Here is a 14,419-nt window from a genome sequence, read left to right on the forward strand (position 1 = left end):
ATCAAAAATTAACACTCACACAGTCTCTGCTCTTGGTGGTTTATAGTCCAGAGAGAAAATTTTTAAGTAGTGGTCAAGCAAAACTTCGTAAGTAAGATGAAGAGCAATACAGTGCCAAGGGTCTGTGCTGGGGAGGCTATTTATGGCTAGACTGCTGGTAACACACAACCTTAAAGTGATGTGAAGGGAAGTGGACACTCTTCAGGTCAGTGTCCTGGGATGAATGTCATGGTATGCGGAGGTGGGAAGAACCATGGTAATTAAACGAGTACAAGCAGACCCTGGAGGAAATTTGTGGCTGTTGAAGTCTCAGGGGATGGAAGCTACAGGCTCTTAGTGTTAAGTGCAAGGGCAAAGGAAAACAGTAGTTAGGGTTTGTTTTTTGTAGCGTGATTAATAAAAAAGCAAAGCAGCCAAGTCACTGGAGAGCTCTTCTAAGAAACCCTCAGACTGAAGGAGCACAAGTTCCTGTATCATCGTGTTTTATAGTCCTTTCTAGTGCTAGGATTAAAGGTGTGCACCACTACGCCTGGTTTCTATGGTAAACTAGTGTGGCTACTGGGATTAAAGTGTGTGCCACCACTGCCTGGTCTGGATGGCTGACCAGTGTAGCACTATGGTTTTTAAAAGATCCCTCTGGATGTTAATAAAAAACAAAGATGGGGGCAGCTGAAACCTGGGAGTTGACCAAGACCGGCTTAAGGCTGTATCAAAAGTAGGTATGTCCTCAAGTCAGGACTGAATGAAGACCAGTGTATGTGTGTGCAAGGGAGGCAGCCAGGGCACGAGGCTGTTCAAATCCCTAGCTCAGGTAACTAGACAGAGACAAAAACAAGAGGGAACCCTGCTAGACCTCCTAGAAGACAGATGCTTTAGAGGGAACACGACACACTGGCCTTCAGTGCTGAAGGAAAGTCTGTTTGTGACACAGATAGTCAGTGGTATTAAGAATACAAATAAAAATGAAAAAGAGCAGGAAAAATGTGTACTGCAATACTTAGATCCTAGGTAAGAGAAACAAGAAAAAGAGGTCTCTACGAATACTAGCAGTGGCGAGTGATACCCAAAGGGTCAAGTGTGACACAGTGACAGAGTGCTTGCCCAGCATGCATGGTGTTCTGATTTTTTAGGACAAAGAAACTAGATTTGGAGCATACAGTTATAATCTCAGCATCTAGGAGGCTAAGGCAAGAGGACTGCTGGTTGGAAGCCAGTTTTGGCTACGCTGTCAATAAACAAACAAGGCCAGGCAAAGCTGGCATTTCAGCATGTGGGCAAAGAAACTAATAGTGTTAGATGGGAAAATGCCTAAGAAAGACTACAAAGTGTTTCCTCAGGCCTACTGAGACACTAGATACACAACTATTTCCACATTGTTCAAACAGCACCTATCTCTGCAGGTTGTTTAAGGACTTACCAGTGTTTTAGTCTTATTTAGTCTGCTTTTACTATTCAACCATTGTCCTTCAAAGAGCTGCTCCCAAAACCCAGAGTCTGGGAGCTACACAGAGAAGAGTCAAACAGAAACAGGAATGAGTAATCTCAAACCTCTTGAACAACGAGAGAATGCAAAACAGCAAATACACATGACATCGCATGTGGACTTCCCAAATTACCTGTTTCCACACTAAAACTTTCATTTCAAGAAGCAAACAAAAAAACATATTACAAGTGAGCTAACAAAAGTTTTATTGAATAAATACTTGTGCTGTTATGTAAAATTAATTAAGCAAAAGCACATTCTGTGATTAAAAAACCAAAATCAAAAACCAACCCTCTATGTTTCTCCTCTACAGTGGATAATCCAGGTGGGACCAGTCATTGCAGCAACCAGAGAATACACAGCCAGCACCCATGCTCTCTGCATCTGCCTGAGGATTTTGAAATAAGTCTAAAATCTCTTAAGGCCTGACCTGTGCATAGGGGCTATCTGTGGAGAAAATCTAGAGCGCGGGATACAAATGGTGGCAAACAGAGTTTCAGGGCTGCTTCTGTTTTCATCTAAACTTGACAATCCCTCGGTACTTAAGGCACAGGATAAGCCACCACGTGAATAAGATAGTGGAGCTGCGCTTCAAATCACGAATTTCCTCTCATTGGTTTGGCTCAGAGTAGAAAACTTAAAGTTCTTTTTTCCTAGATAAGTCATTAAAAATTAAAAGTTAATATTCTGAGAACCCCAAGTGTCTTCCATCTTCAGGACACTGGAACGTGCCTTGAGGAGAACCCAGTTCCCCATAGGCAGGACACAGGATGGCAGTCAGGAAGTGGGCTGGTATTACCAGAATCTCTCTCTCCTTCCCAAAGAGTGTGGAGACAGCTACTAGAGGATTCAGATGATGCAGGTGGGGAGACTGTACCTGAACTTGTTGGTGCCAGCTTTTGTGACTGCAGCAGAGGGCATCATATTGAGGTGTTACATTTACTTATTAGAGTATTGTATCCTTAATAATACTCAATTTGGCTAGTTGTTAAGAAAAGTATTATATTAAATAAAATCACACTGAACAGATTAAGCATATGGGCACAAAACCAAGATGTTTAGGTTGTTGGTGAAAAACCACTGACATGGTAAAATTTCATCAAGAAAATCTCTATAGATTATGACAGTAGCCCTTCAGTGAACTTAATTAAAAAGAGTCTTTAAAAAAATCTAATAGCATGGCCAAGCAACAAGTTTAATAAGTTACCACCTGTCTTTCTCCTGTGACTAAATGCCACCCTTAATGTTTTATGTGCACATATGTTCATGTGACATACACATCAACCTTCTCCCACAAAAACCAATCCTGCACACTAATAGAAAAAGATTTATTAACAAGATTCAAAGGAAGGTGTCAACAGACAAGAGAGTGAGGTTACTCTGGCTCTGTGACTACCTGGGATGTGCTGTGAAAAGCCACAGACTCTGTTACAAATGCACCCATGGTACATTACAAACGGAGGCACACTTTCATCTGCTAGACAGGAGGAGAGTGTAAAAGAACACTCGGCATTCATCATAGGCACTTTGGTATGTTTGGTCACATAAGCTTCCCATAAGTTGTTTAGTTCCAGGAAGAATGTGAAAGGAATTATTCGAATTTTGATTACAAAGCTGTATTTTCCTGCTCTAAGTGTACATAGTTTCAAAGGATCTCATAGCTGAGAAGCCCTGTTCATCCCACAGCTTAAAATGCATCCTGAAAAGTCTTCCTACATTTGTGTGTACTTTGTTTACAGACATGCATAGCTTATAATACTGTGATATAGCCTCACCTTACAAGGGGTGCTAGGGGACTCTTACATATGTAAAACATGCTTTTCATAATCTAAAAAGGAAAAAAAAGATTCTAAATTAAAAACTGTATAATACTATCTCTATATTATGATCTGACGTGGCACAAGCTGAGGACATCCAGAAAATGGCAAGACTGACAGCTTCTGTTGCTGGCACTGGGCAGGATCGCTCCCTTTGTCATGTACTGTATCAGAGGAAGTACAAAAAGCTCCATTCAGAGGTGTGCATCCTGTATGACGGACATAGAGCCAGGTTCTCCCAGCAAGAGCAGGTGCAGTGCCAGTCTTTAGCACAACATCCCTTGGACTCACCCAATCTGTTTCACCACTTTAAACTAACAATGGGCCTGTTTTTATAGGGTTAGAGACGTGGATAAACAAACCAGGCTTGCATCCAATCTGGACAACACCTTATCTCCTAATATTGGCAGTTAGTTCCTATGCTTTGGGCAAAATATAAAGTATGAATTTCTTATTTCAAGATAGGGTCTTGCTGTGCAGCCCAGGCTGGTCCTCTAACTCTGAGTATTCCTGCCTTGGCCTCCCTTATCCTGGTATTACAGGTATGAGGTACTACACCTGGCATGTGTGTATCTCTGCACTATTTCATGAATCAGTTATAACAAACAATTATAAATAAACAGTGCACATTTCTTTCTTATGTAATAAATTTCAGATGAATATACTGTGATTCCTGAGCTTTGACAATAGTCTTGGTATTGTCTATTACTCAGTTATAAAACTTTTTAAATAAGTCATTTACTGTCTTCTCACTATATCTCCCTTCCTATTTACAATAATGTTAATAATTTGAACACTTTCTTTTATTGTTAATACTAGACATAAATATCCAATATTTAATAATCTTTCCATTTTTCCCTTTAAAAAGTTGTATCATATAACAGAGCTATGAGAACTTTTTGCTGTAAAGATGAAAATGATTATCTGTCCCAGAATCTAATAAGTTTTAGAAGAAAATATGTATTTCCTAGATACATTTTCTTCTTCTTCTTCTTACCAGCATGTAGATAGTATAAAAAAACAGAGTCTATTTACATGGTGTAGTGCACCTCTGGGATGCAAGACAAGGCAGAAATCAGGAATACAGGTGCCTGCTTTCCAGCAGCTGTGGCCGACAGAGCCCCACACAGCACAGGAACACATTGCTGTATACCATTGCACTCTGCAGTGCTTGGTGAAATACTGGAGGGAACTCAATGGGAAATTTATCAATAATATTGGCCAAATTTTTCTTACAACACCAACAGTTTTATAAAATTATTAACGTATGTATAACTCAATACTTATAAAAATAGCATTGGTACATCTGCAAGAAGTTGAGTTCCATGTTGAGGTGGTGCGTCACGTTGAGAAATAGGCCTTTGTCCAGCATGGCTACGTTATCACCTGAGGCCTTGTTCCATCTTCTGTGAGGTCATACCTGAGAAACACAGAAAAGTACAATAGGTTTGGGTCAGGCTTCAGAGTGCTGCTGGATGGACACACGACTAAGTTTCTCTGAGAACTACCTGCTACCTAGGATAGGGGCACACTCACCACTGGGTCCAGCCCTTGGCGAGTTCTTCAGATGCCATAGCAACCAGCACCTGTGGGTTAAAAGAAGGCATGGTGAAAATTGTTGAGACTAGCTACCACTCCTCCCGACCTCTCTAGCTACTGAATTTAACAATGTGGAACTCTCCCATTACTCAAAACTCAGCTTCTCATTTTCAAAAATCTTTTCAACCTTTCCATGGCTGAGTATGTCTAATAATTGATTCTTCTTGTATCTAATAGTATTAGGATTATTAGGAAACACAGGCAGAGGCAATTTATGGAGATACTGTCAAGTATGTCGTTAACAGAAGTGTGTAATTTGGATGTGAAGTGACTCTAAAGGTTCACTGTTTTAAAAGCTTGGTTACCAACAAACTGATTGGCTTCTGGAAGTGACTGGAACCTGAAGTCTCTGACCTAATCAATGTGTTAATCCCCTGGAGGATTGATACTATGATGGCAGTTGGAAATGGTGGGTAGGTGTGGGGGTCCAGTTGAAGGAAGTAGGTCACCAGGGATGTGTTTTGGAAATCTATACCATCTCTTTGATATCCTCACATCTCTCTCTGCTTTCTGGCCGCTGTGAGGTGGGCAGTTTGCTTCTGCCTCGTGCTCCTCACCATGATGTTTTCTGCCTTACAACTGGCCCAGAAACAATAGAGCCAAGTGCCCATGCACTGAAACTTCTGAGATCAGGAGACAAAAATCAACCTTCCCTCTTTTACACTGTCTCTCTTAGGCATTTATCATAGCCCAGCTAATATAGATTGGTCACTTCTGCTGCTGACCATGTGGCACCTCTACCAACTCAAAGCCCCTTTTCCCATCTAAACCTCTGGGATACTGTAAAAAGATTTGAAGGAAGAAAGTCAATGACATGCTAGAGGAAGAACAGTGATTAGTTAAGGAGGTGGACTGATAGGCCCCCCCCTTTTTTTTTGAATTTCCGAGACAGGGTTTCTCTGTAGCTTTTGGTTTCTGTCCTGGAACTAGCTCTTGTAGACCAGGCTGGCCTCAAACTCAGAGATCTGCCTGCCTCTGCCTCCCGAGAGCTGGGATTAAAGGTGTGCGCCACCACCGCCCGGCTTGGTAGGCCCTTTGAGAATATGTTCCTTCATGTTTTCTTCCAATGTAGTGGTGCGGGACAATTGTCTATATTCTGTCAGTTATGTTTTAAATAAACACTGATTGGCCAATAGCCAGGCAGGAAGTAAAGGCAAGATAACCAGACAGGAAGTAGAGGTGGGACAATGAGAACAGGAGAATTCTGGGAAAAGGGAAGCTCCCTCTGCAGTCCTGTCCAGACACAGAAGAAGCAAAATGTGACTACGCTGCTGAAAAAGGTACTGAGCCATGTGGCTAACACAGATAAGAATAATGGGCTAATATAAGTTATAAGAGTTAATAAGAAGCCTGAGCTAATGGGCCAATCAGTCTATAACTAATGTAGACCTCTGTGTGATTTCTTTAGGACTTAACAACTGTGGGAACTGGGCAGGACAGAAACCCCCGCAACAATGTAGTATTGAGTAGTTTTTAAAGCTTAAAAAAAAAATCAACTTTTTTTCAACTCTAAGTTCCTGCTATCAGTAACAGTAATAAGCCAATGGTATGAATGCATGAAAACAGCTTGTACTAATGTCTTAGCATAATTTGAGAAACAAGCATTCATCACAGGATGAGCTTCCCTCCTTCCCACTTATGCAAGCTATAATCTAAACTGCACTATAGGGAAATGTTTCATTTTACAATGTGTAGGATACAAGAACTTCTAAGAAATTACTTTGCCAAGAAGCCCTTTATCTTTGGACAGGAAGCCACCACTGTTCTTCACTGCTACGTCCAGTGTTCTCCTTTGCACCTCAGGCAGTGAAACACTGAAATCGAAGCTGCAATGGAAACAGATATCTTATGTCAATTTTCTATGATCCTGTTGTATTTTAACTAAGATGACGTTCTTTTCTTTTTTTTTTTTTTATATCATTCCAACCAGCTTTTTCTTGTAAAATTGAGTTTCCTTTTTGGTGTTCACCTAGCTGACTTTAGTTCAAAATAAAGTTACAGCATGAAAACAGTGAGGGAGAGGTACATTTAAAGAAGAAACAAAACTGAGTCAACAAACACTGATGCTATTCAGCTCTATTATTTTCTCAAAACGAGCAGATGCTAAATTGTCAGAGAACTATGAGGTGGGGCAGATTTTACAGACTGGTAATCCAAGCAACTTGGTCCATTAGACTGGCTACTAACCACACAAAGGCAGCTTCTATTAAGGTGACCACTTATGATTTGCAACATTATATTGTTTTAGAAAAATAGAGCTTTTCTCAAAAATGTGTCTTTTATGTTATTATACTATAAAAAATTTTAAATTTAAATTGTTTGATTTGAAATTTAGTATCAATATATGTTACCCACTAAATCAAAGTGCTTCAGAGTTGTCAATAATTTGACCTTTAGCTGGGAGGTGGTGGTGCATGCCTTTATCCCCAACACTCAGGAGACAGAGGCAGAGGCAGGAGGATCTCTGTGAGTTCTAGGCCTGCTTGGTCTACAGAGTGAGTTCCAGGACAGTCAGGGCCACACAGAGAAACCCTGTCTCAAAAAGCATAAAAACAAAATAAAACAAAAATTTGACGTTTAACCATCCATGTCCCTGTGCACCTTTATAACTCGGATATATTATGTTTAACACCTCTGCTCGAAGGTTATTTAACAAGCACCATGTGCTGGACTGTGCTAGAGCACCCTGTTTCTCAACAGTGCACTAGGTTCACAGGCCTTCTTCTCACTCAGGACTGCCCTAACCGCCTGTCATTTCATCCAGGTAGCTTCTTAGCTAAAAGAAGTATCTACTGTACCTCTGATCGAACACAGGGTTTAGTGTCTTCTTTGACACATGTGTTTTTCTTCTTCCTGATCTCCTCTTGTCTGGCAATAAATACATACGGACATATGGATCAGAGCCATCTTCTGAGAAGGCAATGAGGTTTCTTAAAACACAAATCAGAGAAGACTAAATATTAGAATTTTTAAAAAAGAATTCCATAATATCTGAATTACTTTATCAAGCTTTTATTTCATATGATCTCAACTCCAACGAGCAACATACACCAGACTTCCCCTATATGTGGTTCTATACCATCACTTTTAAATGTCCCTTTTAGCAGTTTTGCCAGAGTGACTTTTGGTTCGACTACCTAAGCCTAGAGTGTGGGCAGGCATTCACTGCCCTTGCTCTACGCTTCTCACCTCTCCCAGACCTCTCCTGTGTTACCCACAGGAGACATGAACAGAGGCCCTGTGACCTTCAGTGGTCGGCCTTCTCCACAATACTGTCCCCTACTCTTTCTACAGGACAGCGAGCATGAGCCATTCACTTACTCACAGCCGCAGGCTCTCTGCAGTCATTATCTCGGGAGCCAGAACACAGAAGGTTCCTAAGAGTCCTCTCTGAACTAAATCTACATTTTCAGAATCTTGTTTGTCAGTGTCCCCAATTCTATTCACCTATGTTTTAAAAAGACTTTTTATAAAAGAAATATTTATATTTTAAACTCCTGTTGATACGGGGAGGGGGAAGTCACTAAGACAGAACATAGCCAGCCAGTGGCAGCACTGCTCAGCCTCACCTGCAGGAGTGCACAACCACAATGAGCTTATTCCTCTGGGAGCTGTGCCGGATGGTCAGCTGGATCTGCCCCAGGGGAGACTGTCCCAGTGTTGTCCCGCTGTGGAAACAACACAATGTCACCAGCTCTGCCCCAACACAAAAGGCGTTTGGTGTATTGATATCATCTATACAGAAATGTAATGTCCATTCATCTAGACAAATGGGAATTAATTACCCAGGAACTTCTGAATATATACCAATCACTTGATGATTCGGGATTCCTTAATTATTCAAAACTGACAGTTTTCCAGTGAGCACTCAAGGAACAGAGGAGACAGAGCTCTCCCTAGGACAAATTTCAACCCCGTGGCTAAAACTCAGCCTGCTGCTAGGCAAGTGTCCTATTACCACACTACACCCCAACCTGAAGCTGACTCCCTTTCTTCCAAAATGACTTATGTGAGGAAGTAAGAAAACCAAAGATGAGCACAGGTCAGAGGAGCCTCAGAGACATGGCAAATGCTGCGTCCTTCCGTACTTTTCTCACCATAGCCTTTGCTTTGATTATTTCCTTATAAGTGGACACACCTCTTAGGACACAAGAAAAGCAAGTTTCAAAGGTTGATTTTTATGTTTACCACAGTAGACAGTAAAGTCCGATGCGTATAGTAACTTTTTCTTCCTTATTCATCAGTGCTACCTATAAATGGCCAATATCTAAAGAAGCCAGTGGGGACTTGGTGGTAATGAGGACCATATTTTGCAATGAAGAGAAGACAGGTGACACAATGTTCAGCACATTGGTGACTATCCATGCAGGAGTCTGTCCCTGGAGTGAACTGAGTACATGGTGGCCACACAGCTTAAGTCTCTTGCCTCTCCTACCTGCAAAACCTCTTATTCCACTTCTATTCTCTTAACATATCCAACGTCCTAAGCAGCAAGTTTTATTGTGAAAGTCAAAGACTAGTGAGCAAAATAGCACAATCAAATTTCTCCCCGATAACTTAAGACCCGGTCTCCCTCCCTGTGGTGTATGGGATCAAAACTATGATAAACAATGATGTGAGCATTAGTTACTTTTCAAGTTGACGTAGCCTTTGCCTCAGTTCCTGGGTGGCAATGGGCAATGATATGTCTGAGGCAATGCTTGGGGTGGGCTCCTTGGCTGAGATGTGGCTTGGAGAGGCCAAGAGGCTGGAGGAGCTCCTGCCTAGGTCACGCTGCCCTAGAGGGCTGGCCTCAGGGGGCTGAGGCTTCTCCTCCCTGACAGGCTTATCATCGACTCCCAGGACTGGTGTTGATGGAGCAGTGTTGCTATCACCAGTGCTTGGAGACACAGACTTCTGAGATTTCACAGGCATTTTTCTCCCTTCTTTGGAGACAGAGGGCCGTTTCACTTGAGCAGAATGCTGGTAGTCTGGAGGTCTTTCTTGCTTCTCAAGATGGAGGACCTAGGGGGAAACCAGTGACAGCGGTGACATCTGGGTACATGAGTGGCTTTAGATGTATTCATTTGCAAATGTTTAAGATTCAGCTAACCTATTCAGCTATGCAGTTATTAAAATAGTATATTACAGAGAATTACAAAAGCAAATTTTATGAGGCATGGTGGTGCACGCCTTTAATCCCAGCACCTGCAAGGCAGAGGCAGGCAGAGCTCTGACAGTTTGAAGCTATCCTGGTCTACATAGAGAATTCAAGGACAACTAGTGCCAACTTGTCTCCAAAATACAAAACAAACAATTTTTAAAAAGGTAAATTTTAAGCAATTAAAACTACTCTACTTTTGCAATAACAAATACCTTTTCTGTATCCTCTAATCTCTTCCATTTGAACATATTCTAATTATAGCACAAGGCTTCCATGAGATCACCCAGAAAGCCATGTTATCCTTGGCAAAACATGAAATATCCCATTCTTTCAGGTGGTTTATACCAGACTCCCAGACAAAGAAAAAAATGCCAAGATACTGTGCTATCCAGAAGGATCTCTCAAGCAACCAAGCGTAATACCGTAGTAAAAGGACAGCCACATCATCTTGCACACTGGGGATGGTAATGTGTAAGCCAGGGCTATACTCTACAGGACACTCTGGAGTTACTGACTGTCTCTGGTTGTATTAACCAAAGCTATCACAAACACTTTCATTTCGCAGACTCCCCACAGTTTACACAGTAACCAGGAGCTCATGAGGTGGCAGGCAGGTGATACTGTAACTACTCTGCCACTATATGGCTGTGCTGCATCTTGATATGTGCGACACTGGACCCTGAGCAGACTATTCTAATTAAAAAAAAAACAACAACAATAAAAAGCAAAAACTCATTCTTAGGGCTGGCGTATAGTTGAGTGGTAAACGTTGGCCTACCATGTGTAAAACTATGGGTTCAAACCCCAGCACTGAAACAGAAAGTGGGCTCTTTATTATAATGTCTATATAATTTTGTTTGTTTTTAGATGGGTGTGTGTGCCCTGGCACGTACGCCAAGGGCAGAGGACAATCCTGTGGACTCAGTGACTGCATTCAGGCTCTCAGGCTTGAGCAGCTCAGCTTTACCTGCTGAGATATCGCCTTGGCTCAACATGAATACTTTAATTACATTTCCTGTATGTTTAAGCATTTATTATCAATATCTACTCAGGTATTTTTACTGTGGACAAACCAGCTTTTAGCTTTTATTCCTGTAAATTCTACCTTCTATAAGAGTTTATCAAGCTGCCTTCTGAACAACCTTTGAATATTCAAGGTTAAGGAGCAAACTCCACTGGAATAAACATACTTTCTGGACTACCGTGGCCTGTCAATGAATCTGGAAATACAGGGTTTGTTTGGAATGGATCTAGATTGGACTCCCATGACTCTAGGACAGCTTCTGTGGCCCTCAGACTGTCAGCATGCTCTATCATGCCTTTGGTAGCACTGCCACACTGGGACTGAGCTGAAGCTGCGTTCTTCCCTCCCACTATGGAGTCCTGCTAAAAAGTGTGCAGTACCCGGAGGGCAATCTTCATTTTTAAGGTGCTGTTTGGACCCGAGTTGCTGAGCTGGAACCGCTGGTTTATGGTCATGTTGTCACTCATAAGCAGCTGACTGAGAGGGATCCTCAGGCTCCCCAGAGAACACTGATGCTGCTCATCTTTGACCTGAAAGATGCAGAGCAGAAAACACAGAGCTCCAAGGAAAACAACAGGAACCACAAGAGATGTAGCAAGGTCCACAGATTGACTTTAAAAACATACCAGCACAAAACAAAACATAACACATTTCATCTATATGTTTAAAGCAGTGTGTCTCAGGAAAATACAGGTATTTCTGTCAGATGTACCTGCCCTTTTTTCATTATAAAACCATGAGCACAACAAAGAACATCTTATTTTATAAATCTACTGTGAGAGCTGGATGGTGGCCCATACCTTTAATTCCAGCACTCAGGAAGCAGAAGCAGGTGGATCTCTGCTGAGTTCTAGACTACCCTGGTCTATAGAGAGAGAGCTCTAGAACAGCCAGTGCTAAACAGAGAAACACTATCTCAAAAACAAAAAACAAATCTGAGATAAAAAACAAACTTCAGATAAGAATTAGTCTAGGGCTGGAGAGATAGTCCAGCAGTTGAGCATTTGTTTCTGCAAAGGGCCCACATTTGATTCCCAGCATATAACCATCTATAATTCAGTTCTTGGGAAGTCAATGACCAGTCCTAACCTCCACAGACACCAGACACAAAGTACATAGACATTCATGCAAGCAAAACACTCATATACATAATAAGTCTCTTAAAAAATAAAAAAAGTAATACTCTATACAAGCCAGGCAGTGGGGGCACATGAGTTTAGTCCCAGTACTTGGATCTCTGTGAGTTTGAGGCCAGCCTGGTCTAAAAGGACAGGCTCCAAAGCTACAGAGAAACCCTGTCTCAAAAAACCAAAACCAAAACCAAAACATAACAAAGCAAGAACCAAGAAAAGTAATACTCTATACAAATCTAAAGGTCAGAAGGAAATATCATTTAAATACTGAAATCATACCGTATACACTGACAGAAAGGTGAGTTTCTACAGGAGACACTTATTCACGGAGAAAATGTATTTTAAGTGTCTTTAACACCTTCTCTGTTCAAAGTCTACGTGGCTGCTTTGAAAGCTTACAGCATCTCCTTTAAATACATGGTACTTCTTCCTCATGAATAATTAATCTTCAGCATTGCCTGTTATAAGAACTATTCCCATCATGTGGTTGTTCAAAATAGTTTGATCAAAGAAAGAACAAACTCTGGACAAAATGAACAAACTCCTTGAAAGACATAAATACCACAGTTTATAAAGAAGAAATAGCTGACCTAGATAGATCAATAGCTATTGATAGAATTAAGTTTGCATGTAAATACCTTCTCAAAATGAAAAATGCAAGCTATATAAGGGAAAACACAAAACAATTCTGTACAGACTCTTCCAGAATATTCAAGAGGAACACAAGCTCCCTAACTCACTCAGGAGGCTATCATTATCTTGACATCAAAATAGGAAAAAAATATTAAAAGAAAGCAAAATTACAGATCATAAACCTTCATGAGTAAGCAGTAAGAATGGTTTTCTTTTTTTCTTACTTATTTACTAAATTTTTATGTGTGTGTACTTGAGTGAGTTTGTGCGTATTATGTGTGTGCAAGAGCCTTCAGAGTCCAAACGAGGGCATCAGACCCCCTGGAACTCATATTATAGGCAGTTGTGAGCTGCCATGAGAGTGCTAGGAACAGAATTCAGGTCTGCTATGAGAGATTCCAGCCAAATCTCCAGGCCCAAGAAGCAAGAATTAATAAATGTAAAAATGATCACGACTAAGAAGGATTTACCCCCAGATAAAATATTGTGTTCAAGGTATCCAAGTATTACATGTGGAAAAACAAATAAAACTTTGCAATATTTAACACCTGAAAATCAACAATGTATCTCACTGTATTTACAGTTGAAAAACCATATGTTATCTCGACATATGTAGAAAAGCCTTCAGTGAAACCCAGCACCGACTCGTGATGACGAAGCAAACTAGGAGGAGAAAAATCTCTGTATGGGAGACCAGACTCAGAGGATACTTTGGCAGAGTAAAGCTGGCTGAACAGGGAGGCCAGCCAAGAAACAAAAGCATCAGGATTGTTATGAAAAGTGTCAATACTAGAAGATAACATGACTTCCATCCCACACATAAAACCCTAAGGTATCTAGTGGAACAAGTAAGCAGGTCTGACATGGTGGCATACAATCTTAGCAATAAACTGGCCAAGCAGTAGAATAATAAATCCAAGGCCTTGTGATAAAATCCACGACCCACTCCCACAAGCAAATACAATAAAAAAAAGCAAGCCATTTTTAGTGGAGTTGCATGAGATCATATCCATATATAACAACCAACTACGCACTCTCATTCTCTGTCTTCCTCTGGAATGTGTCTCTCAGCTGGTCTTGAACCTGCCGAGGAGACCAGGCTAGCTGGCAGTGAGTTCCCAGGATCTACTGGTCTCCTTCCCCCTAGAGCCAGGATTATAAACTAGTGTCACCATGCCTGGCTTTCATATCCCAAGCTTGCCCATGTAACAAGCACTTTAATGATTGTTTTATTTCATTTGTCTCCTACCGGTTGTCTTGTTTGTTTTGTTTTGAGGCAGGATCTTGCTACTAGGTAAACCAGACTAGTCTTGAATTTATGAATCTCATGCCTTGGCTTCCTAAATACTGGGATTACAGGAATACACTACAATGTTTAGACACCTTCATATACATTAGTAAAAAAGTAAAAATACCAAGGCTCCATTTTCAATTACAAGTAGGGAAATAAAGTAAGATCACTTACAACACCATAAAGAATTACTAAATGTTTAGGGAAAAGTCTGACATACATAAAAGAACTACACCAAACACAGAAAACTATACAGCACTGCTGAGAGAAATTAAAGACTACCCAAGGGGAAAGAA

General features: G+C 41.0%; 1 protein-coding gene across 4 annotated transcripts in view; it reads right to left on the reverse strand.

Annotated features, from left to right (window-relative positions):
• Positions 1 to 2,794: 2,794 nt before the first annotated feature.
• Esyt2 (extended synaptotagmin 2) overlaps positions 2,795 to 14,419 on the reverse strand; it is a 71,574-nt gene continuing 59,949 nt past the window's right edge. For all 4 annotated transcript variants that reach the window (XM_075948010.1, XM_075948009.1, XM_075948008.1 and 1 more), the window contains 7 exons: positions 11,447 to 11,596; positions 9,530 to 9,903; positions 8,469 to 8,567; positions 7,698 to 7,829; positions 6,620 to 6,725; positions 4,837 to 4,886; positions 2,795 to 4,720 (listed from right to left, as the gene is read on the reverse strand). In XM_075948010.1, the coding sequence (XP_075804125.1) occupies positions 4,675 to 4,720; positions 4,837 to 4,886; positions 6,620 to 6,725; positions 7,698 to 7,829; positions 8,469 to 8,567; positions 9,530 to 9,903; positions 11,447 to 11,596 (957 nt within the window). In that variant the 3' untranslated portion in view covers positions 2,795 to 4,674. The remainder of the gene's footprint in view (positions 4,721 to 4,836; positions 4,887 to 6,619; positions 6,726 to 7,697; positions 7,830 to 8,468; positions 8,568 to 9,529; positions 9,904 to 11,446; positions 11,597 to 14,419) is intronic.

The sequence above is a fragment of the Microtus pennsylvanicus genome, chromosome 14 (genome assembly GCF_037038515.1).
Source record: "Microtus pennsylvanicus isolate mMicPen1 chromosome 14, mMicPen1.hap1, whole genome shotgun sequence".
NCBI lineage: Eukaryota > Metazoa > Chordata > Mammalia > Rodentia > Cricetidae > Microtus > Microtus pennsylvanicus.